This window comes from Wolffia australiana, chromosome 17 (assembly GCF_029677425.1).
Source record: "Wolffia australiana isolate 7733 chromosome 17, ASM2967742v1".
Classification (NCBI taxonomy): Eukaryota; Viridiplantae; Streptophyta; class Magnoliopsida; order Alismatales; family Araceae; genus Wolffia; species Wolffia australiana.
Genome location: NC_135851.1, coordinates 453,209 through 478,293, shown reverse-complemented (window position 1 = coordinate 478,293; position 25,085 = coordinate 453,209). Strand labels below are relative to the sequence as shown.

The window sequence follows — 25,085 nt, the reverse complement described above, 5'->3', positions numbered from 1 at the left end:
GACAGTCGCCTTTCCTATGGACGGCAGCGTGGAACAGAAAGAAAGAGGGACCGCCACCCGTCCGTAGCCCAACCATATCTGGTCGAAGTCCATAAAAAGAGTAGTAAGGCTTGTCGATGGTCAGCAATCCATCATCTATTCCATGCATTTTGTTCTGTTACATTTCGCCCATTCACATCATCGTCATCTGCCGCTGGTGATTTACTCTCGGTTTACTGTCATCTTTATCTGTTCAGACACCCGTTCCATACAGCCTCCGAGAGAACAAAACTGCAGACTCCGAGACAGATGACAGGCTGAAATGCCATTCCATCCGTCCTAATTCGTCATCCGTCATCTGTCATCCATCCACTAGCTTTGTGAGTTGCGATGGTAACGCCACGGAGGTCAGTTAAAATGTGAGCTAATACTAAAGACTTTGGGTTTGAAGTTGGCCCAGGCCAGTACAACTTTGACTAACTTAGACAGAGAAGACCCCAGCGTTGACTTTCCACATCAGGCGTTGACTTTGACGTTACATTGCTGGATGTGGGCTACTAATGATATGGACTTCGAAATAGGCTCAGGCCCAATACCACTAGAGAGAGAAAGCCCAACTGCATCGCGTTAATTATTCTTCTTCACTCTCATCGCCATAAGACACCAGAGCACCCAGAGATGACCCAGAGATTGACTTTTCTACCACAGGGTTGACTTTGACTTCTGTCTTGGGTTTCTTTTGGGACGGCTGTTTGGCCAAAATTACGATCCCGCCCAGGGGCCTAGCAGGCTGGCTCTTCTTCTGGATGGCTTTGGGTTCCTGAAAAATCATCAGAATAACTCACTAATTTGGGCATTTGACACATAAATCGTCGGTAATTATAAGTTCTAAGTTTGGGGCAGCATTACTTCAATTTTCGGGGGCGCCGGGCTCTCCGTGACCACACGAGCAGATTGCTGGGCTTCTTCTACCGCTCTCTGAAATGGCAAAAAGAAATAACATGAAATGGCAGATTGTTGATCTTTAACTGGACTGGATTTTTTTCAATTATTGTATTTTTTAATTTCACTTTGTATTTGAAGAGGATGATAATTAAAAAGATTTTAACTCGTTAATCTAAGAAGTTAGTAGATTACTATAACAATAGTTTAAACTATAATCTTCAGTTACAAATAAAAGCAATATATTTCTATCGAATATAAAAGGATAATCTACAAATCTAAACAATATTTGAACTAATAAACTAGAAAATATCAAGAAAAGTATTTTTTTAATTTTATGAGGGGTTTAGTGGCTCACCCGGAATCTCTGGAGTTCTTCTTCCTCTTCATTAGCCACCTTGCGCTCGTGCTCTTTTCTGGACTAAAAATAAGGACAATAAATGTGGGAAAAAACCTCAGATGGAGCAAAAGCAAACATAAATTGAGAAATAATTAAAGTTGAGAGAATAACAATTTTCAGCTTAACCCCTAAAAAAATTGCATAATGAGCGGTGGCTCGTCTACCATCTCCCAGTTGTCCAAGAACTCCATCTCATCTTCGTCAAGGGCTTTTGGGGGTCCTGCAGAAACAGAAGTTGTGAATTTTTGTGAGAAAAAAAGGCTGCTCGCAGTCAGGGTTTCAGTACATTAAGAGGACATAAACGCTGGTCAAGAACTTTTCAAGAGTTACAAAAAACGATAAATCAAGATAATAAAATATATCAAGACCGAAATTTCAAACAGAGAAATGTTTTAAGTAACGGTGACTAATAACAGAAGAAAAATTGAAATGCTTATCATGATCTTGGTTACAATAGATTGAGGACGAGGTAATTGGGTAATGTGATGAGGTCCTAACTCAGACTTATCATAAAGAGAACAGAAGAAGGCGGCATTCATCAAACACATCAGAGACCCATGCAACGCACTCTACATGTGTCTCTTCAAGATAGGAGGTGGCAGGAATCCCATAAATAAAAGCAGTGGGATCATCGTACAGGCATTGATTCTTTCATACAAGAACACGACTCAGTATTGGCGGGAGCAGGAGATCCTCCAGCTCAGGGAGAAGCGATGACCGTCATCTCTCCTCATCTCTTCATCTCAGACATTGCAAATTCTCTACCTTCACTACTTGCTCAATCCAATCTACATTTTCATTTATTAACTTGTCGTATCAGAAGGAGGGTAGAGGACGAGACGAGGTAGAAGTTCCCGGGGTAGAGAGGAAAACGGGAATGGTCGGGGGAAGGCCGAGCTGAGGGGGTAGGGATCGGCCGGGGACGAGCCGATCACAAGGACGGGGATCGTAGAGGGAGAGAAGGAGGACAGACCTAGACGAGGAGAGGGAGACAAGAACACCTATTTCATGTTCTTCTTTCTTGGCTGCCCTCCTAAAGGGAGGGCATCCCTATTTAAAGGGAAAATACATGATAGCAAATGACGAAAACGCCCCTGTGGGCTAACATACCAAAATTACCCCTAGGATCCTATCAGAATTCTACAATTCTTGAATTGTGGACGAGGGAAACTCGGTTTTCTTGAAATGGGGTCTCGTTTTTTTCTTGGACGAACAATTATGAAATTTTTTTGAAGTGGAGTGTATTATAAGATCTAGGATCTCATCATAACGTTGGCTAAAAACCTTTTTCACGAGGCTTGAAGATATAAAAACCATGAGAATTAAAGATATTAGAACCGACTGAAACGGGATGAATTTTCAGGATTTGGTCCAAAGTAACCATCGCTTATTACGAAAAAGTATATACTTATCATGATTCCGGATGCAATAGATCGAGGATAATATTATGGGGAAACGCTTGCCAAAAGCTTAATTCAAGAGATTTGAAAATTCCGAAGGAGAAAAATCAATAGGAGCCGAGTTATGAAACCGGTAGATAATTTGAGGTGAAAAAAAAAGGACTGAGGAATCAGACGATCTCAAAGCTTACTGTGCTTGAATCTTTCGTTGAACTCCAAGTCTTTCTTATCTTTGTTCTCTTTCAAAATCTGCGACAACAGCGATTGAGACCTTGATGAGAAGAACGAAAGAACTAATCCGGTATTAGGTCAAACAGATCACAAGAATAATGAAGACCCATCCACAATCATCTCTTCATTTGCTGAATTGCGAAGAGAGACTACATTTTGAATCCAAAACTCAAAATTCAGTAACTCCATCAAACAAGAAGTACCTCGAACAAGGGTCTGTCCCTCTGAGCCGTGCCATCTTCCACGCGCTCCCCTCTTGCTTTTTTCGACCGCTCCAGCTGTGATTTCACGAACAGCGATGGTGAACGAACAAATTAAAATACGTTTTTGAATGATGATTGGGCGATCCTCACCTCTTCCTGAGAGACGAAGCTCATCAGCCGGATTGGGGGGCGGGTGAAACCCCCATCGTCCTCCATGGTTGAAGCAGTCGAATTGATCAAATCGCTTCTGCTGCTTCCCTGTTTAGTTAAACTGCTCGATTTCAAACAATTCTACGGAAAAAAATCACGTCATCTGCTACTCAAACCATGCACAATCATCAATCATGAAGACCAACCTCGGGCAAAGAATCGAGAGAAGTTCAGAGACAGGGATTAAGAAGACTGATGTATATAGAGATAGAATGTTGAGAGCAGTTCTTTGGGAAAATGTCGTTTATATAGTAAATTTTTTTTTGTACTTTTTACATTATTGAGTTTAATTTTGATGAGAATAAATATTTTCTGGAATATTCAGACGAAGATTCAGATTTATCTATGTTATGTAAGTCACAAGCTTTTTTATTTTTCTGGGATGCGAGATAGTGGAAACCCAACTATTAAATAATAGAAACAAAAGGTATCTATCTGCTCTAAAAGCTTACAACACTTACTAATGAAAGTTGGACGACCCTTCCCCAGGTTAAAAAAAAGAAGAGGAAAACTAACTCATGAGAGGGTTATAGAAGATATTGTCCCCCCTAACCAATCGCGATTCGAGACTTAACCCTCTCGTACTACGTCACTTTGATTGATGATTTTAGTAAATACATCTGATTATATGTGTTAAAACCATGAAGTGATTTATTTAATATATTCATGTGATATGATCTCAAAAGTCAAGAATTCTTTTTCTACCAAATTCATGCATTTTTTCACATTAGATCGGAGAGTATCAATATCTCCACTCCCTCAAAATGTATGACATCATACATAGAGTATCATACCTCCAACAGTCCTACACAAAATGGAACAGCAGTGTATTGACATAGACATCTCATAGAAACTACATTGACCCTCTTAAACCAAGCATTTATACTGGAGAGATTCTGAGACAAGGTAGTTGCCATATCTGCATTTCTTGTTCATCACATGAATCACTCCAGTCTCAAGGAAAAATTCTCCTCAAAGAGATTTTTTTCAAAATTTTACCTTACTATGAATTTCTCAGAATCTTAGGCTGCATGTATCATCCATTTTTACTTCCTTACTATCCTAAAAAGTTAAATTACATATCTAATCAACAATAATGTCTTGGGTATGGCTCTCTTCACACTGGTCGTCAATGCTGCTGATGAACTCAATTTTATGGTATATAATTTGTTGTTTATTATTGAGTTGATCAATAATATTTATACATGGCCTTGGCTCTTAAAAACATGATCAAATTGCAATGAAAAACAGTCCGCTCCATGGGGACCATTGATTAAGGAATTAATGTCTTATAAGATAATAAATGGAGAGAAACATGAAAGATGGTGAAATGAGAAGGTGATAAATAGAGATACGTATGAAATGAAGAAGGATGGAGGGTATATATATATCAATGAGAAATAAAGGGAAAAAATGCTGAAGGGGTGCGGCGGATGTAATGAAGGTTTTAGGGCATGTATTTGGAAAGATATAATAGATGGATCTAAACTAAGGGTGTTGAGAAGATGATGAATATTTAACTTTCAGGAGATCACCTTGGATCATTATATTCTCCTAGGATCAAGGATATTTTTTCTATGGGAGAACTCCTCCACTTCTCTTTTGCCTTCAAACTTCAATCAACAATGAGAATAAAATCTTGATGTATCACAAAATCCCCTCTTACACTCGGACTACCAAAGTAGGATAAATTCTAAGAAGATTTGACAAAGATACAAAGGTCTATATACATAAATTTTATTTTCTTAATGAATATGATTTCATTAAATTCCATAAAACGCCCAGAAATTCATAAACATTGGAATATCGTTCTAAAAGTACATTTCATCATTTTAAGTTTTAATGCAATAAATATATAAACTAAATGTTAGTAATATAATATTTAGTGATTTATCATATGCTTGTATCTTAATACAATAAAACTGTATAACTCCTTATCATTTTTAATGACTGCATTTCATTTTATCATTTTCTCATGACTCTTATAAATGTGCTCGTCTTTAGCCAATGATCTTCTTGGCTCCCTGCTGATAAAGAGATTTTTAGTAGTAAAGTATACACATTTTAGAATTATTATATGCATCATTTTATTAATGTTATCTTTATTTTACTATAATTTTTCCCTCCATGCATTAATTATTGAAAATCTTCGACATGCATTTTTTCTCACTAAAATCCTATCCAGTGGTTGAAGGCCATTTTTTTATCCCATTTAGAAAATATTTTGAAAACAGTATGGGATTAAACTTTAAGTGGATTCAATAAAGAAAAAAATAAAATAAGTTTTTAAGTGTCTGGCTGAAGGAGGAGTCGGCAGCGCTCAAGCCAGCTGCCAGCCAGTGAGCGCACAACGTTCAAGCTGGCCAGCATCCGGTGATCATCACCGCACAAGGAGCACAACCACTGGAACACTACGCACACAGAGAGGCCCCATAGAGGCCCAATAGCGGGCCCAAAAAGGCCCATAGAGAAGTTTACGCACAAACGAGAGAGAGGTCAAGTAATTTCAGAAGTAAGAGAAAAATGTGATTTATATAGTATGTTGTATTTTTTATTTCTCCGATATGGGATAAATGATAACTTTCAGATCTGCGTCAGATCGGGCTTTGAAGTAGTAAAAGTGATTGCGGCCCAACGGGCCGCTATCTTAAGAAAAAAAAAAGGGACATTGTGACTGGACTTGGAGCATACCCGTCTCGAAGCATGTGTCATTTCAGGCCATTTTTAAGTGGACGGACATGATCGGACGGTTAGATCTGTTTTTATTTTTTTCCAGGATTCTGATTGGCTATGGCAGCTGAGGAGAATGGGGGGACCCATCTACAAGCGAATCACACACACGGATGCTGATTGGGCAGGTTGACGAGGCAGTCGACGGGGCAAAAAGGGTGCAGCTTTAAGAATGGGTCCACAACAGTGATTTATTTGCAGCCATTGAACCCAGTCTAAGGGGGAATTGGATGACTGGGGGGCAATCCTATCTTTCTCCACCCCCAACCGCCATTCTCGTCGGTCGGCTGGCGGAGGCCATTGACGAGGGAACCACATGCTGATCCAATGGCCCTGGAAAGCTATTGGATCAAGCCTGATCCCATGAGGGGTTGAGAGAAGCTCTATCAACCCCTTAAAGGGGCACTTTGAAGGCTCTAACACGATCTTTGTCATTGGAAAGAAGGAAACAGCAAGGACTCTTGAAGGTGACCCTTGATCAGCTTTGATCAGCTTGAAGAGGTGTCGCGACACGCCTTGATCAGCTTGAAGGATGCTCAAGAAGATAACGAAAGATCAGAGTGTCGTTGAATTGTGCTAGGACAGAGGAGAAAGGCAAGCAAAAACACACTGAAGTTAGGGGGATGTCAGACGATGCCCTTCATTGTTGCTTTTCGAGTCAGGGCATTCGGTGAGTTCTAATTTTTGTTGATCAATCTTCCATAGTATCATCTCCATGATTAACAAACAATTATTGTGATTACTATAGGAATCATAAGTTTCTTTGATCGTTATTAAACTAGCACTTGTTGAGGCATTCTGTCAAACGCCTGCTAGGTGCCGACATAAACACCAGTATTTTCTGCTCTTTTCTTCTATAAAAATACTATATATAATAAACATTAAAAATACATATTAGATTATCTCCATATTTTGGCCTTTCTGAGGCAGTCTGTTGAACACCTCCAAGGTGTCGACAAACACACCTCCATTCCTCCCAATTTTCAGCCATAAAAAATTAGACATTATATATATACATATATAAAACTATATAGTAACTACAACATCTATAAATCGTAGCCTTCTATTATAATCAAGTTAGTAATAATATATAGTCATTCTTAATATTCTTATTAGTCTTTTTTACTTTCTCTTAACCCCTCTCTCTTCTCTCATTACTATCCCTAAAACTTAAGCTTTCCTAAACTAAATTAAAATTCAATTTCTCTATCTATCTTGTTAGCTATACTACCTTAGATATTCTTCTGATCTATCTAATTTATTCTCTTACTAATTTAATAAACTCTATACATCCATTTATATTCTCTACTCTTAAAATTTAATCACACACACATATATCTTCTCATCTATTCCAATATATCATTCAACTTATTATACTGACTTTCCCTTATCTTTATAATACTTCTTCTCTCTTTTTAGTCTTCTTCCTACCTCTAAATAAACTAAATACCTCTATAAAATAACTACTTATATCTTATTAATATAAGCTCTTATTCCATATCTCACTAAAATCTTAATATCATTATCCTTACGTCCACTTGCTATTTTCATATAGCTTACTACTAATTAATTAAATATCTGATATTCTGTCCCTTATATCTATTTCTCTCATCAATTTAATATCTCCTCTACTTACTAACTACTTAATGTATCCAGTATCTATAAAATTATTAACCCTAACAAGTCATCTGTTAACATCCTACTTATAACTACCTCACTTCATCCTTTTACTACCACTTTCTCTAACTACTTTATTACTTATTATCATATATAACCCTAGCCCGTTCACTTCCTAGTCTACTTATATTTAGTTACTATTCTTTACCTTTCACTTTCTTTATTCTTATTATTACTTCCTCTTAACTATAATTCAATCATTAAATTCACATCTAAAGGCCAGTCCATGTGGAGATGACCTTGCTCTAACTATACATCTGAGCGAGTTTATATCTTTTATCAAATTTATTGGATTTAGGAAATTAAAATTACAAAAGACACAAAAATTACATACGTAATTTAACTTCATCACCTGCCTATTCCTATCTCTCCGCATCCTCACACAACCACTCTTACCATGCCTCTCACTAAGACTTATATGAGTTTTATGTGCTTTATTTAGAAATATTCTTTTTTGGTTATAGATGCCTTGCTCAAGATCAAAAATATGATTCCATGCATCAGAAGACTTGTAATGGAATCATAATGTCACCAATTAAAACATGAAATGATCACATGTGCACTGATTGCATTTGTGATTTCTTGGATCCTATAGCAAGACAAGTAAACCTACTCATGTGTGTGGCCTCTAAACGTATCCACGTGATCCTCATAATGTCAAATCTCCTCCTTCAGCTTAGCAGGCTCTATTCAACCTCTATCTTTGTCGTTACACCGTCCTAATCGCATTGGAATGGAGAGGAGCCATGGGGAGAAAGGAGAAGAAGGGAAGACCCCTAAATAATTCTGGAGTGGGTGAATTTTGATCAAGGCCTTCTCCTATTTATTCTTATTGGATATTTTTCATAAAACCCCCACAAACTTAAGTATATCTTTTGACATCCAAAAGACCATATGTGTGCGACCCTCTAAGCCCATGTATCAGTCTAGTTAAAAACTCTAGTGGCCTAATAAACTCTATTGGCCTTCTAAATTAATTAATTATATCATCATACATATTAATTAATGTCGAGTCAATTTAACCTAATTAGCAGGTTGAGTCTCCAACCCGTGGGGTGCCAAGCTACATCTGGTGTTCTAGAAGATACAAAGGAAGTATGTATCAACTCATTCACGGAACCTTTCATCATCGGTTACCCCGTACATATAGTCCCTCATCCACTTGACGCTCTTAGAATGACTTAGGGCATGGTCAACTGTCAAACCCTAATAGGTCATTTGACATAGTACTGATGCGTTCAGAAATGATTGAAGAGATCTTCTCCGATATTTCATTCTCTTGCCCGAGTAATTCATTGCATTATCTTCCTTGAGTTGTCTCCTCTTCAACTTAGGAAGCACGATCCCACATTAACAACTCAATCATCTTTGTGAACTTCTTGATGCACCCGAACTAAGACTGTTGAGAATCCCATGAGTAGAGACTTGTACATTGATAACATGAATTTTTAGTATCATATATGATCATATTTACATATTTATTTGTATTAAATTACTTATATCTATATGTTATCAAGCTTAAAATGATTAAATCTATATTTATGATGATGTTCTGAATTTTCTGTATTTTTGTGCATTTTTGGGGAATTTTATGACCATGGATTCTAAAAGAATATGTCTTTTTCCAATGGAAAATGATTTTAATGGAATTTTTCGATGTTAAATTTAGAAATATATGATTTTTCTAAGTCAAAAAATAAATTTATTTGTTTTTTGGGGCTTTTATTTTATTTAGTATGAATTATAAAATATTTTTTAGCCCTTTTATCTCGCCCCGCCACGTGTAATCGTTCAATTCGTCGAGCGGTGATGAATCACAGCTAGCGCTGATGATCAGCGACTTCCAATCATTTTGCCACGCAATCATGGTTTCGCGATTTGCGAAGCGATGATTGCAATTATGACTGAAAAATCAAAATTTGAATTTTCTGACACAAGGGTGACATGGACGGATAAAAAAAAAAGCCATTTTTTCACAATAAATGCTCGCATGTGCCGAGGGAAAAAAGACAAAATCTTACTTTTCACTTTTGTTTTTTAATTTTTCTTTGAAGTATTGGCATTGGCGGGTGACGTGGCCATACAACACGGGGCCACGTGTACACTGACCCGCGCGTGTACACGTGACACACGTGTGTCTGACGCTGACTGAATAAAAACAAAAATAAAAGTGACATGGCGCGCGCTGACGCGCCGGCACGTTAGCCTTGAGAAGAATAAAGTAAACCTTTTTTAAAATAGAATGATTCTTGTTTTTTTTTGTCCTTTTCCCTTATAGGTATACGTGGTGACTTTGAAAAGCGTGTGCACGAAAGATGAGAAGACACATAATCTTGAACGATTTGAAAGTTAAACGAAAAATAGAAAAAGAGGAAGTGTTAGAGGCGATGATGAGGAGAGAGAAAAAAATCAAGGGCTAAGATTGATCCAACTTCAAACGACGATATCTCATGATCTACAACTCCGATTGAGCTAATTTTGTTAGCAATGCTTCGTCTTCCCCTCCTCTTTCTATAGCCTGTGATCTTTAAATAGGGGTCTGGATCACTGTGAAATTTATCTTGAGCTTGCTTCCTACTTGTGTGTGATGATTGAAAGACAGTGAGTTTCTAGATGTGTTCTTGGTCTCTTGGGTGTGTGGGAATAAGCATTAGAGAAGAGGGGGAGCTTACTTGCACTCACAAATCACCGTGATCCTGGTGGAACGTAAGGTCTAAGGTAAGTGTCCTTGCCTTACTTTGTTTCTCGCCCAACATCATCATTATCATAATTATAGTTTGTTATCATATTTTCATTTATCATTTCACTTACTTACATCCCCATTATCTTGTCTCTATTTTTACCATTGTACCATTCTCGCATTTGATCACTCTCATATCCGTCACGTTATCTATCTTACTCTATAACACTTCACATAATTTTACTTATATTTCCTCTCTATCACTATTTCGGCTATGCTATTCTCATATATCTCTTCTCGTAACGATAATCACTATAGTGAGAAAATTAAATCCTTAATCATCGTTACCTATGGAGACAATCCGTACTCATCGCTAACTAAATATTCTTAAGTAAGTACAGTTAATATATTTTTATTGAATAATTTCAATTACCACCAACGAATTAAAATCCCAAAATTTGAGATTATCATACGTCACAGTCAAAGTATGATTGTTTGTTCACAAGTTATCTTTGGTGTCTCAGGTCCAAGGACGACTTACACAATTGTGACGTGAATCAACTTGATTGACAGTTCATTATAATACCATTCAGGGATTCGTACGGATCAATTCAATGAACTCTTTCCACTAAAGAGCAGCCGCTATCTATCCTTGGTGTATCCACACTAATGGCTACGAGACTGAATATACTCATCATATGAGTAAGGCTAGATAGTGAAATTCTACCCATATACTTTGATGTCCTTCTAGAGCATCCTTCAACAGGAATATTTAGAATACATGTTTAAAGACTAGTGATGTATGTATTATGATCTCATTATAATTTACTTAGTATGATCATGTATTCATGAATTTCATTATAAGTATCACATATGCACTATAATGAATATGTTCTATTAATGAACATCAATGAGATATGGAATGTGTGATTGGCTTGCCTACCACATATATTTTCATCAATTCTATCATCTTTGTGTGGCACAAACTCATCTGGAATGCAATGGAACATGAGGATACAAATGCAATGTGGAAACATGAAAAATTTTAGGGGTAAAATTGTTGGGTACTGGTGCTTTGATTGAAGGTTAAAAAACATTTTTCTATGCAATGGAAGCTATGATATATCCCAAATCGATCACTAAAAAAAATCAAAATGTGTGTACCTTGTGGGAAACTTGTTCCACACTTGATTTTCTCCCTTGGAGGCTATTTTGAAGGCGTTCACATGTTTGGCCTCTAGAATTGTCCTTGTGGTCTCCTCATACTTGTTTCCATTGAAGCTCTTTTAAATCTTTTCACCACGACACTTTTTTTGGTTGATGGAGAATATGAGAAGGAAGAGGGGGCAAAGGGGGTTGCCAAGTTCTAGTTGGCTTGGTGCCTAAAATGGTGCCCCTCCCATTTTTGTAGTTCACCTAAGTTTTTTCATAAAAATCTATTAAGTAAAAGCATATCCACTAGTGCCCATATAATCATATGTGCATGACCCGATAGGCCCATGTATCTTTTTAGTTAATTGATTTGATGGCCCAATACAATTTTTTTGTCAACCTTATTAAATTTATCAACATATAGATATTAACTAAGGATAAATTTAACCCAATTAATAGGTTAAGTTTCTAGCCCGTGGCATGCCAAGCTAGACCTCATGAATGATGAGATACAAAGTATCAAATGAAATCTCTTATAGAACCTTTACCGTCATTGGTTAACTTAACTTTATAATTTAACGACCATGTCAGACTCCTAAATGACAGTATAATTTAACGATCATGCGGTTTATCTTCAAAGCCCTAATATTTCATTTAGTTAGTACTAATGTATTATGAGAATCATTAGAGAACACTGTCTCGAATATCTTCCTTGAGTCAATGTCCTTTTTTACTAAAGGGCAAATGATTTTATCTTGACCATGCACTTACCTCTGTGTACTTCTCACTTTATCCCAAGATAAAACTCATGTAAATCCCTTGATTCTTTGCATTTGGAGGATATGTCTTGATTCTAAACATTTTAATGCCCCTAATATATTTTTTGTATCTTTTTTAGACCATGAACAATATGCCCACTTGGCATCGCCAACCAGCTCCAGTTGCTTAGATGCTGTCATTTTTTTGCTAAACTTTGGATCCAATTAGACTAAAGTACATCTCAAATGACAATGGGTGGTTTATAATGATCTTTGGAACTATGGGTAACATCTTGTACGGTCTTTTATTCTCCCACAAATGGAAACATTTTTAAAAATATTATTTGGTTTTTAATTCTCATTGATAAACAAATTTTCTTGGTAATACTTGTTTCAACCAGTACATTTATCATAAATTGACTTTCTAATTTTTTCTCCATCTGTCACTGTCATTCGGCAATTTCATTTATATTGAATTTTCCAATCTCAGACATATCTCGAATTTGCACATAAAAATTTATTCAGTGCAAATTAGATTTTTTCCTAGTTACGTCAATTGTGTTCCTTTCAAATCTATCTGTGATTCATCGCTTATAGGTTTTAATTTTCTGATTAGGGTCCTATCTATGACTCACAGGTGCACTTCCTTATGGTTTGAGCCAAATATTTAGAGTAGTTAAATTTGTGAATTTTCAGGATAATGGTTACTTGATAATTCAAACTAATCGATGTTAAGATATTTCAACTCTCTTTGATTTGTTAAAGCCAATCAGAGATTGCATAGTCGCAAATCATTATTTATTTATCTAATAAGGGATCTCATTTTAAGGTGTTTTTTATTATATCCAACACTTAAATAAATAAATAAATTCAACTTCACCGTCATGGATTCCAAAAGATCCGGCCTAAACATTAAACCCAAGGTATTTGTGCATTCAAGTAAATAAAATTGAATTCTATAATTTATTTTAATTTTTTATTATAGCTGAAAAAGAATAAACATGAAAAAACGTAGGTGACATATATTCTTTCTCTTTATTCACGTTGAACTTAGGTTCTAACATCATCGCAGAAGCCACCAAGATCTTATTCATAGAACAAGATCATAGTAAATATGCTGATTGCCATTTCATAAGAGAAAATTTTCAAATATGTTCGGCAATCAACTCTCAAAAATTACGATCCCATCCATTTCTAATCTAAGAGCTAAAAATTATGATAAAACAAAAGGACATCATACTTGAGGAAGAAAGATTAGCGAGAATCATACCCAGGTAGATTGTTGGACTGCTACAAGAAATAGCAGTGGATTATTCCTCGGCATGCGGCAAGAGCAGGCCGCCGTCTCCCAGTCGAAACGGCAGCTGAATTCTTCTTTGAAGCGTCTGTAAGAACAATACATCCCTTAGAACCAGGATTTTAGACATAGTGATAACGACTGTCTAAAATCAGCCTTTTTTACGAAGAAATTAGCTATTTTTATAAAATGGTGTAAAGGAATTAGAGTTACTGGTAATAAGTTTAAATATATTATATTAGAAAAGCCTGCGTCGAACATTAAAGAACAAACACCAAAAAATGATGACGATGACAAAGAAGAATCTAGAAGAGACTAAAGAGAACAAGAAGAAGAATCTCGAAGGAGAAGGCTAAAAAGGATCTAGAAGAATGTAGAGGAAGATATAAGAACTAAAAGATCCATAAGGGAGCTAGAGGAATTTAAAAGAACATTACAGAATCTAGAAGACTTTCAAAGGAAAGATTAGAGGAACATTACAGAATCTAGAAGGCAAGATTAGCGGAATATAAAAAGAATCTTGAAGAATATCGCAGGCAAGTTTCGAGGAATATAGAAGACTATATAAGAGAAAGAAGAAAAAAAGAATCTCGAAGGACAGGAATCTAGAGGAATCTAAAAAAAACAAAGAATAATAAGAAGATGAAGAGTCTGAAATGAGAAGAAGAATGTAAAAGAATGTAGAAGAATCTAAAGGAATCTAGAAGAAGCTAATCTTGAAGAATCTTAAAGCATCTGGAAGTCAGGGGCTAGAGTCGAACAGAACCTAAAAGCTAAGGGTCAGAAGAATCTTAGTAGAATCTAGAGAATGTAAAAGAATCTCGAACTTAGGGGTTAGAAGAATCTAACAGTATCTAAAAGCCAAGGGTCAGTAGAATAAAAAAAAATCTAGTAGAATGTAAAAGAATCTGGAACCCAAGGTTCGAAGCCTCGAGAAGGATCTAACAGAACCTAGAAGTCGCGGGTCAGAAGACTCAAGAAGAATCCAAAAGAATCTAGATGCAGCAGATCAGAAGATTCTAGAAGAATCCAAAAGAATCCACAAGCCAAGAGTCAGAAGAAGTTAGAAGAATAAAAAAGAATCTTGAACCCAAAGGCTAGAAAATATAAAAGAATCTAGAGGGCAAGAGCTTGAAGAATCTAGAAGCATCTCGAAGGCAAGAGTTGAAAGAAGAATCTGCAAGCCAAGAGTTGGAAAAATGTAAAAGAATCTCCAATCCAGAAACCCTTGAAGAATCCAAGAGAATCTGGAAGAGTTTATAAGAATATAGAAGGCAAGAGATAGAAGAATCTCGAAGCATCTAGAAGGGAAGACTAAAAGCATCAAAAAGAATTGAGAAGCAGGTAGAAGAATCTAGAAGCATCTGAAGGGCAAGATTTATGAAGAACATGAAAGAATCTAAAAAATCAATAAGGCAATGGCTACAAGAATCTACAAGCATCTAGAAGGTAATGAAGAATATAACAGAATCTAGAAGGCAAGAGGAAGTAGCTAGAAGAATCTAGAAGCATCTAACAAGAGTAAAGGAAGAACCTAGATGGTAAGACTTCAAGAATCCGGAGAATCTAGAAGAATCCGGAAGAACCTTGAACAACCAAAAGGCAAGACTAGAGGAACCCGGAAAAACCTAGAATACACTAAAAGCATCTAAGCTCAGGGAATCCGGAAGAATCTAGAAGAATAAAAAATAATCTAGAACCATCTAGAAGGCAAGGGTTATGAAGAATCCGTAAGAATGTAGAAGCAATCTAAAATCAAGCTAAAAATCAGGAAGAATTTAGAAGAATCTAAAATAATCCAGAAGCCAAAAGATACAAGAATATAGAAACATCTAGCAAGCAAGAGTTAAGAAGAATCTAGAAGTATCTAGAACAATCTAAATAATCTAAAACAATCTAGAGGCCAAGAGCTAGAACAATACGGAAGCCTCCAGCAGGCAAGATTCACGAAGAATCCAGAACAATCTAAGATAATCTAGAAGCCAAGAGCTAGAACAATACAGAAGCCTCTAGCAGGCAAGAATGCGAAAAATCCAGAAAAATCTAACATAATCTAGAAGCACACCTAGAACAATCTAAAAGCCTCTAGCAGGCAAAATTGGGAAGAATCCAGAAGAATCTAAAATAATCTAGAATCACACCTAGAACAATCCAAAAGCCTCTAGCAGCCAAGATTGGAAGAATCCAGAAGAATCAAACATAATCTAGAAGAATCTAAAATGCACTAATTGCGAAGAATCAAAGAAGAAGAAAAAGGAAAAAGAAGAAGAGGAGAGGGATACCTTGTGAGACAGCGATCAGGGAGGCGGGGAAGAGAGAGCGGCGCAGGTGAAGCCATCGGCGACGAGCTGGGCGACGGCGTCGCGGAGCCTCAAGTAGTCGTCCTCCAAGTTATACACCTGGTGCGATATCCTGGCGTAGGCCGAGACCGCGTCGTCGTCCGCCCTCCTCGGGTTGTAGTAGACGGGCACCTCCACCAGGTACGCCTCCCGCAGGTGGCGCCGCAGCCTCTGCGCGTCGCCGTCGCCCTCCACCCGCAGCGCCGGCGGCAGGCCCACCATCACCATCGCGCAGGCCATCTCCGGGGGGCACCCCAGTGCTGTTCCCCACGCCTTTGCCAGCATCTCCCCCATCTCCACCACCTTCTTCTTGTTCCTGCATGCCTGAGGCTATAAGAAAGAAGAGAAGAGAAGGGTGTGGGGGAAGGTGGGGTGTTGATACCTGGATGATAAAGTTAATTAATTTAGAACAATCTAAAAGCATCTAGGAGCCAAGATTGGGAACAATCCAGAAGAATCAAACATAATCTTGGAGCAGACTGTTACGAATCTCCCTCGTGTCTACAAGAAACGCTCAAGAAAGGCATAACAAACTTTGGGCGGGAAAAACGCCTATATAAATAAAGGCCTTCAAGCAGAAGAGGGACATCTTCAGGGGAGAGAGTTACTGGCGGGAGATCCTCCACCAGAAGCGGGAAGGGAGCCGATGAGGCCGAAGAGCCTCCCATCCATTCTTTTCTTTTTCTGATCCTCTGGATCTTCTTTGGATTCCTAGGATCTCGTATTCCTCATTGGAGACGTTGGAAACTATTCTTGATACACATTCTTCGGGTTTTCTTGACGAATTCCTCGAGATCTATATCACAGACCTAGAACAGTTTAAAAGCCTCTAGCAGGCGAGATTGGGAAAACCCAGAAGAATTTAACATAATCTAGAAGCAGACCTAGAACAATCTAAAAGCATCTAGGAGCCAAGATTGGGAACAATCCAGAAGAATCAAACATAATCTAGAAGCAGACCTAGAACAGTTTAAAAGCATCTAGCAGGCGAGGTTGGGAAAACCCAGAAGAATCTAACAGAATCTAGAAGCAGACCTAGAACAGTTTCAAAGCATCTAGCAGGCGAGGTTGGGAAACCCAGAAGAATCTAACAGAATCTAGAAGCAGGCCTAGAACAATCTAAAAGCCTCTAGCACTCAAGAATGGGAAGAATCCAGACAAATGTAACATAATCTAGAAGCACACCTAGAACAATCTAAAAGCCTCTAGCACGCAAGAATGGGAAGAATCCAGACAAATGTAACATAATCTAGAACCACACCTAGAGCAATCTAAAACCATCTAGCAGGCAAGATTGGGAACAATCCAGAAGAATCGAACATAATCTAGAATCACACCTTGAACAATCTAAAACCATCTAGCAGGCAAGATTGGGAACAATCTAGAAGAGAAGGGAAGTTAGGGGGGGTGTTGTTACCTGGAGATGAGGGCGGAGAGGCCGCCGGGGAGTCTGGAGACGAAGGCGGCCGCGTCGGGGACGACGAGGTGGGGGGTGTAGTCGCGGGCGCCGACCCAGGCGCTCTCGGCGGGCAGGCCGTTGCCGTACTCGCTGGCCACGATGGGGTGGTGCAGGGAAGAGGAGGGGGAGAGCTTGGTGTAGAGGAGCGCCGCCGAGGGCGGGCAGAAGAACCACTTGTACAGGTTGCTCGCGTAGAAGTCCGCCCCGATGTCCCGCACGTCCACCTCCACGTTCCCGATCGCGTGCGCCGCGTCGATGAACACCTGATCAGCATAGTTGTCATGCCAGATTTTTTGGATTTTCTTAGAGAGTTGTTTACTTTTTCGTTTTTGGATTTTTTTCGGAGTTGGTTGGCGAGCCGAAATTTGTTTGGATTTCAGTTGACTTGGGGAGAATCGAGGCTTATCCGATGAATGTGAAGATTTCTGACGGTTTGGTTGGGCAGATTTGATCTGAACTGAAATAAACTGTCTGAAAATCGAAGAAAACGCGGAGGTTTTTCCGATGAATGTGAAGATTTGGGACGGTTTGGTTGAAGAGAAATGATCTGAACTGAACTGAAATGTCTGGAAATCGAAGAAAACGCAGAGTTTCATTCGATAAATGTGAAGATTTGGGACGGTTTGGTTCAAGAGATATGATCTGAGCTTAATTGAACTGTCTGAAAATTGATGGCGGAGGTTTATCCGATGAATCTGAAGATTTCCGCGGTTCGGTTGATGAGAGGTGATCCGATCTGAACTGAACTATCTGAAAATCGAAGAAATCGCGGAGGTCCGTCCGGTGAATCTGTACATTTCCGCGGTTCTTACATTAAAGATATCTGATCTGATCTGAACTGAGCTGAGTTGTTAGAATGCAATGACGACGCAGAGAATCGGGTTTAAACGAGGAATCTGAAGATTTCCAGGTTCTGTTGAAGAGAATTGTTTGAAATTCAATGAAAACGCGGAGAACTGAGGTTTATCCGAGGAATCTGAAGATTTCCGCGGTTCTGTTGAGCTGATTGCTTGAAATTCAATGAAAACGCGGAGAACTGAGTTTTATCCGAGGAATCCGAAGATTTCCGCGGTTCTGTTGAGCTGACTGCTTGAAATTCAATGAAAACGCGGAGAACTGAGTTTTATCCGAGGAATCCGAAGATTTCCGCGGTTCTGTTGAGCTGATTGCTTGAAATTCAATGAAAACGCGGAGAACTGAGTTTTATACGAGGAACCCAAAGATTTCCGCGGTTCTGTTGAGCTGATTGCTTGAAATTCAATGAAAACGCGGAGAACTGAGTTTTATACGAGGAACCCAAAGATTTCCGCGGTTCTGTTGAGCTGATTGCTTGAAATTCAATGAAAACGCGGAGAACTGAGTTTTATACGAGGAACCCGAAGATTTCCGCGGTTCTGTTGAGCTGATTGCTTGAAATTCAATGAAAACGCGGAGAACTGAGTTTTATACGAGGAACCCGAAGATTTCCACTGTTCTGTTGAGCTGATTGCTTGAAATTCAATGAAAACGCGGAGAACTGAGTTTTATACGAGGAACCCGAAGATTTCCGCGGTTCTGTAGAGCTGATTGCTTGAAATTCAATGAAAACGCGGAGAACTGAGTTTTATACGAGGAACCCGAAGATTTCCACTGTTCTGTTGAGCTGATTGCTTGAAATTCAATGAAAACGCGGAGAACTGAGTTTTATCCGAGGAATCCGAAGATTTCCGCGGTTCTGTTGAGCTGATTGCTTGAAATTCAATGAAAACGCGGAGAACTGAGTTTTATCCGAGGAATCCGAAGATTTCCGCGGTTCTGTTGAGCTGATTGCTTGAAATTCAATGAAAACGCGGAGAACTGAGTTTTATACGAGGAACCCGAAGATTTCCGCGGTTCTGTAGAGCTGATTGCTTGAAATTCAATGAAAACGCGGAGAACTGAGTTTTATACGAGGAACCCGAAGATTTCCGCGGTTCTGTTGAGCCGATTGCTTGAAATCAATGAAAACGCAGAGAACTGAGGTTTATCCGATGAATCTGAAGATTTCCGCGGTTCCATTAAAGAGAACAGAGCTGAACCGAACCGAATCATCAAAACTTCAATGCAAACACAGAGAATCGAGCCTCATCCGACGATACAGAAGAACTCAGCTGTTTGGCTGAAGTGATCTCAACTTAAAATAAATTGAATCGTTCGAAATTCAAAGAAATCGCGGAAATCAACGCTCATCGGATGAATCGTTCATAATCACAAAAATAAAATAAAAAATTCTGATTAGAAATTCTGATTAAATCAAAGGCGCAAACCTGATCGACGCCTTCCTCCCGGCAGATCTGCGTCAATCGCTTCACCGGAATGACGACGCAGGGCATGGAGGTGATGTGATCGATCACGGCCAGACGAACCTTCCTCTTCCCGCCATCCTTGGCCACCTCCAGCGCCTTCCTGAACTCAACCACCACCTCCTCCTCCGACCTCACCGGGAACGGCAGCGGCACCTCCACCACGTTCCCCCCCGCACCGGCCACGTACGCCTGCGCCGACTTCTTCACCGATCCGTAGGCGTAGTGCAGCATCACAATCGAATCCCCTGCAGCGTACGCCCCCTCGTAGAAAGCGCGCTGCACGTGCTGGAACACGACGGCGGCGGCCGTGGTCGCGTTGTCGACGATGGAAACCTCCTCCACGCGATCCGCGTTGATCAGGCCGCGGATCACGTCCCTCGATCGGAGAATCCACGGCTGGAGATTGTCGCAGAAGAACTTCTCCGGATGACGAAGCCAGAGGTCTTGAAGCCGCCGTTGCGCTGCTTGCACGGAGGCGGGGCAACAACCGAAGCTGCCGTTGTTCACGCGAGCCATCTCCGATCCGTGGTGCGCGAATTCAAGCCGGATCTCCTCCGCCGTCATCGTTTCCGCCCTCCTCGCCTTCTTCCAAGCTCGATCGCCGTCTTCCTCCTCGCGACGGCCGTTCACGGCGGCGATCTCGCCGCGTTCCTCCGCCGCTTGGTGGCCGTTCACGGCGGCGCGATCGCCGTCCTCCGCCGCTTGGTGACCATTCACGGCGGCGCGATCGTCGTCTTCCGCCGCTTGGTGGCCGTTCACGGCGGCGATCTCGCCGCCTTCCTCCGCCGCTTGGTGACCGTTCGCGGCGGCGATCTCGCCGTCCTCCGCCGCTTGGTGGCCGTTCGCGGCGGCGCGATCGCCGTCCTCCTCCGCTTGGTCGCCTTTCACGGTGGCGGGATCGGTCGCCATAGCCGGGACCTCCGCCAGATCCGGCGCCGTCGCTCTCTCTCTCTCTATCTCTTCTTCTTCTTCATCTTCAGTCCGTTTAAAACCGGGGCGAATTCATTTCCCGCTTTTTTTACAGTCCCGCCAGTATTTTATTATTATTATATTGATATCTAACCGCCGGGGAGGTGCAGATTATCGGAAAAGCCCGCAGCGGGCAGAAATATGATATTTTCTTGTCCGAGCGTTTAGTAATTAAATGCAGGTGGGGGCCACCGGAATTTTCTTTTTTTTTTCTGCGCGTGCTGGGGAAAGTCAACGGACTCCCAAGTCAATCAATGCTCCACGCCGAGGAGCTTTATCCAACATTTAACTTTAACATATATAAAAATATAAAATCTTCCTGGGCAGAGCCTCCCGGGCGCGGCTGGATCGGTACAGGAGCGCAACCCTAGGGTTTATTGCTGATAAACCATAGTGTATAATCAAATAAAGTCAAGTTGTGGAAGTTTTCTATTTTTTTGGGATAGTTTGGAGATTTCACACTGTCGAATCGGGCACGAGCTCCTCGAGGGCCCTGTTGATGAGGCTGCCACGGGCCTGCGTTGACCAAACTTGTGGAAACCGGATGAGTAAAAGTCAACGTTGAAACATGGGATGAGAGCAGTTGTCGACTACCTTTACGCCGAGGGCGATGGCGGTCTTGAGTTTGACGAGCTCGCCGAGGCGAAGAGAGCCTCTTCCGTGATCCCTGACGAGGACCACCGGCACCCCAGCCGAGCTCGCCATGGCCGGGATGTGCTGTGTCAGCAATCTAGGGACGCAGTCTATGGCCACGAGGACTGCCTGCTTGACCATGTGAAGTAGATAAACAAGTCAACGGAGACATGAACAAGATCAAAAGGTTTGTTCTAGTGCTGTTCTGAGATGGGTCAACGGGACATGGATGAATAGTTGACCTTACACATCCTTCTGGTCAACGGAGAGAGAAATAACCTCAAAGGTTCTTTTTTAGGAATGATTGAGATGGGGATCTATGGTTGACCGTAACCATTAATGGTCAGAGGAGAGATAAATGGATTACATAGTTGACCTCCCACATCCTTTTGGTCAACGGAGAGATAAATAACCTCAGAGGTTCATTTTTTATGAATGCTGGTGATGGGGATCTAGGGTTCACCGTAACCATGTAAGGGCACATGAGAGATAAATGGGTTACATAGTTGACCTACCACATCCTTCTGGTCAACGGAGAGATAAATAACCTCAGAGGTTCATTTTTTATGAATGCTGGAGATGGGGATCCAAGGTTGACCGTAACCATTAATGGTCAGAGGAGAGATGAATGGATTACATAGTTGACCTCCCACATCCTTCTGGTCAACGGAGAGGATAATAACCTCAGAGGATCATTTTTATGAATGCTGGAGATGGGATCCAAGGTTGTCCGTAACCATGTATGGTCACAGGAGAGATAAATAAACCAAGCTTTATTTCAACTTCGGCAGAGATGGAAAGAGGGAGGAATGAGGATCATCGATGGTTGACCTGCCCCATTTATGGTCAAAGGAGAGAGACATGTATCTGATGAAAATGGGGATCAAACAAGTCTTAGTACGAGATGGGATGAGAGAGAAGTGAGCTCAGTGGGTCAGCCAGTAGTCATTTTAAGATAATTTATAGCGAACGGTGGAAGAGTTGACCTGAAGTTGAACCAGAGGAGTTGGTCGTGGACGTGGTTTGACAAGGTCTTTGCCTTGAAGATCTCCGGCCTGTGATTTTGACATTCTCTCGAGCACCCGGGTGACGTCGTTGACGCCTATGGCAAAGTGTTGCTGCAAAAACCATAATCGCGAACCAATAAAGAAGAATAATTCAGAAGAAAATAATCTTCGATGAATTCTACACCGTCTTTCCGACTAAAATCTTAGAAATACTGGCACCGAGTCCATCGTTTGCTATTACCTTTGTCCAGATTTTATCAGGGATTCCTCCCTTGCCCGTTCTCTCCTCCTCAATTGCTCTGATCATCAAGAAATAGACAGAGATGCATAGATACATAGAGAGAAGAGAGAGGGCCCAGAAGGCGAAGAGGATTATGTATGAAGGATTGATGACCTGCCAATCTTCTGCAACATCCCGGTGAGCTTCTCATCCTGGAAGCATCCGGCCTTCGTCCTGGAGGAAGGAAGAAACAGCGATAAAACAGCTCAAGAATCAAAGATCGAGAAGAAGGTTATCTTACCGTTGTTCCGGGGTTTCAAGCGAGGAAGCCGGAAGATTAACTGGGGGAGGCGTCGGTGGCTTCCGCCCTCTCTTCCTTCCCATCTCCGCAGTCGTCGGAAGTTCTCAAAGTCGTTTCTCAACCCTCAATCAGATCATGAAAAGACTCGCAACAGCTCGTCGCCATTGAAATTTTGAAGCCCCCCTTCGGAATAATCGCTAGAGAGGGAACCCTCTTCATCTTCCTCCCGACCAACCTTATATAAAAGTCCCATTCTTTGCAGGCAAAGAGGTATAGTGCAGGGACGCGGACGGGACGATTTTTTAGTCTCGGAACGAAACGATCTTCTCGTCTCGGGACCCACGGACGAAAAAACCATCCGTCCGGAGATCTCGGACGATGGACGAATCTGGATGGAAAACCACCGGATTCACATCTGACGGTTTAGATGTTGCCACACAATGACAATTTGCATCAAAGTCTCTGTATTTTTTCGTGCGTGCAAATGGACGCCACTCAGAAATAATTGTACATATGTCACTTTGTGTTCTATCTCCTCAGTAATTCCCTAAAAAATTTGAAAAAAATTATATAAATATATTAAAAATATAAAATAGGTTTTTTTCGTCCGGGACAAAATTCGGGAAGAAAATTCATCCCGTCCCGTCCATCGTCCATGTCCGGGACGATCCAGAACTCTATGATAGAGGAAGAGGGAATTTTTCACAGAGTTGTTTTAAAATGGGGTTATGACGGATGCAAAGGAACAGGATTGTTAGTATCAAACGATTCATTTTATTCATTGAGTAATGGTTATTGAAAGAAACCCTTTAAAATGACAAAACTTTGGATTATTAGAAAAATTGAGGGTAGTCAGTTTCAGGAGTATCAAGTGGTAGATAATTGAATCTTTTCAGGCTGATTAGTTTATATCCTCTGTCTAGGTTCTTGTTTGCACTAGCATCTATGATACATTTGGCAGGACATCACGAGGTTCCATAAGAGAATCGCCGGTATCCATCACCAGCTATGTGAGGGGAATGCCAATGCTCTCGTCAATTATGCGGTATGCTCCTATAGTGGCATTTTTCCCTGTTAAGGTAGGTCTTGCTTTTAGAAGCATGTGGTTGACACCAACTTGAGCATCTCTACATGTCGACCCTCCGCGTACGATACCACAAAATGGTGTATTGCTTGGATGTAGCCGAGGATGCGGCACCTCCTTAGATCGCCTATCTTCCTGAACTGGGGTGTTATAACAGCTCTGCGCAAATAGATAGTGGGTGCTCTTAGAGCGCAATCAATTAGCATTTTTGTCTTGCACTGGGTCACACGGGTTTGAATACCAGAACTGGGGCTGCTACCAATTCAACCGTAGGCCTAGTTTGTCTATTTTCATTGCTAGGGTATGTCCTTGTTTATCCCCTTCCCTTTTCTGACATCGCATTGAGGGCACCAGCTACTTTACTCTTTTAAGTCATGTATTTCTATGTCTAAGTGCCCCCCTCGTGCCATACATACAACGGTCCTGGAAGCGGCGACAAGAACTGGGGCCAATAGGGCTTTGTTTTATGGTAGAAAAAAATGATAGAGTATAGAGGTTGGGGCCAGGTGTGAGAATAGAGGAGTCCATAGGGAATGAGAGAGATATTCAGTTTAACCCCTACCAATCTATATATCTATCTTTCTATATTATCATGTATGTATATTATCTATAAATCTATTTTTCTGTATACTTATCCATTTATCTATGTATTTTTTTTGCTATATCTATCCGTCTATATAACCACGTGTATATATATGTTATCTATATATCTATTTTTTGGTATATCTTTCTATCCATCTATCTACATGTTTTATTGGTATATATATCTATCCATCTATCTATCTCTTTTTCTGTATATCTACCTATCTATATCTATATTTCTTTCTTTCTTTCCGTATATATATCTTTCTATCTATAAATTCATCTAACTTTCTGTATATCTATCTATATGCCTACCTATCTTCCCGTCTTTCTTTGTATTTACCTATCAAACTCAAGCTTTGTATTGTTATTGACATCGCTTATCAAAGATATCCTTGGTCTTTGTCACAGAAGATTGGCTTACTCGAGCAATGAATTGAGCTTCTCCCATGATTCAGCTGCATCAGTATCTATCTATATATCTATTTATCTATCTATCTATATATCT

At 40.2% G+C, this 25,085-nt stretch overlaps 3 protein-coding genes across 4 annotated transcripts; all 3 read right to left on the bottom strand.

Moving 5' to 3' along the window:
- Positions 1-387: 387 nt before the first annotated feature.
- On the bottom strand, positions 388-3,566 carry LOC144714597 (NEFA-interacting nuclear protein). The gene is made up of 8 exons (XM_078589368.1): positions 3,512-3,566; positions 3,306-3,426; positions 3,156-3,230; positions 2,913-2,970; positions 1,486-1,541; positions 1,280-1,342; positions 889-957; positions 388-799 (listed from the first exon to the last, which is right to left on the bottom strand). Exons 2-8 carry the CDS (start codon positions 3,369-3,371, stop codon positions 611-613), a joined length of 576 nt encoding a protein of 191 aa, XP_078445494.1. The 5' UTR covers positions 3,372-3,426; positions 3,512-3,566; the 3' UTR covers positions 388-610.
- Positions 3,567-13,465: 9,899 nt separating this feature from the next.
- Positions 13,466-20,768, bottom strand: LOC144714126 (putative L-cysteine desulfhydrase 1). Its single transcript, XM_078588814.1, has 4 exons — positions 19,743-20,768; positions 17,416-17,720; positions 15,942-16,314; positions 13,466-13,747 (listed from the first exon to the last, which is right to left on the bottom strand). Exons 1-3 carry the CDS (start codon positions 20,688-20,690, stop codon positions 15,957-15,959), a joined length of 1,611 nt encoding a protein of 536 aa, XP_078444940.1. The 5' UTR covers positions 20,691-20,768; the 3' UTR covers positions 13,466-13,747; positions 15,942-15,956.
- A 229-nt stretch (positions 20,769-20,997) lies between these two features.
- Positions 20,998-23,154, bottom strand: LOC144714128 (Ribosomal protein L7Ae/L30e/S12e/Gadd45 family protein). Of its 2 annotated transcripts, none has more exons than XM_078588815.1 (6): positions 22,912-23,154; positions 22,785-22,844; positions 22,632-22,689; positions 22,370-22,501; positions 21,345-21,512; positions 20,998-21,280 (listed from the first exon to the last, which is right to left on the bottom strand). In XM_078588815.1, exons 1-6 carry the CDS (start codon positions 22,992-22,994, stop codon positions 21,152-21,154), a joined length of 630 nt encoding a protein of 209 aa, XP_078444941.1. In that variant the 5' UTR covers positions 22,995-23,154; the 3' UTR covers positions 20,998-21,151. The 2 variants fall into 2 exon arrangements, with proteins under 2 accessions (XP_078444941.1, XP_078444942.1); XM_078588816.1 differs by having other exon boundaries at positions 20,998-21,266; positions 22,912-23,152.
- Positions 23,155-25,085: the final 1,931 nt, after the last annotated feature.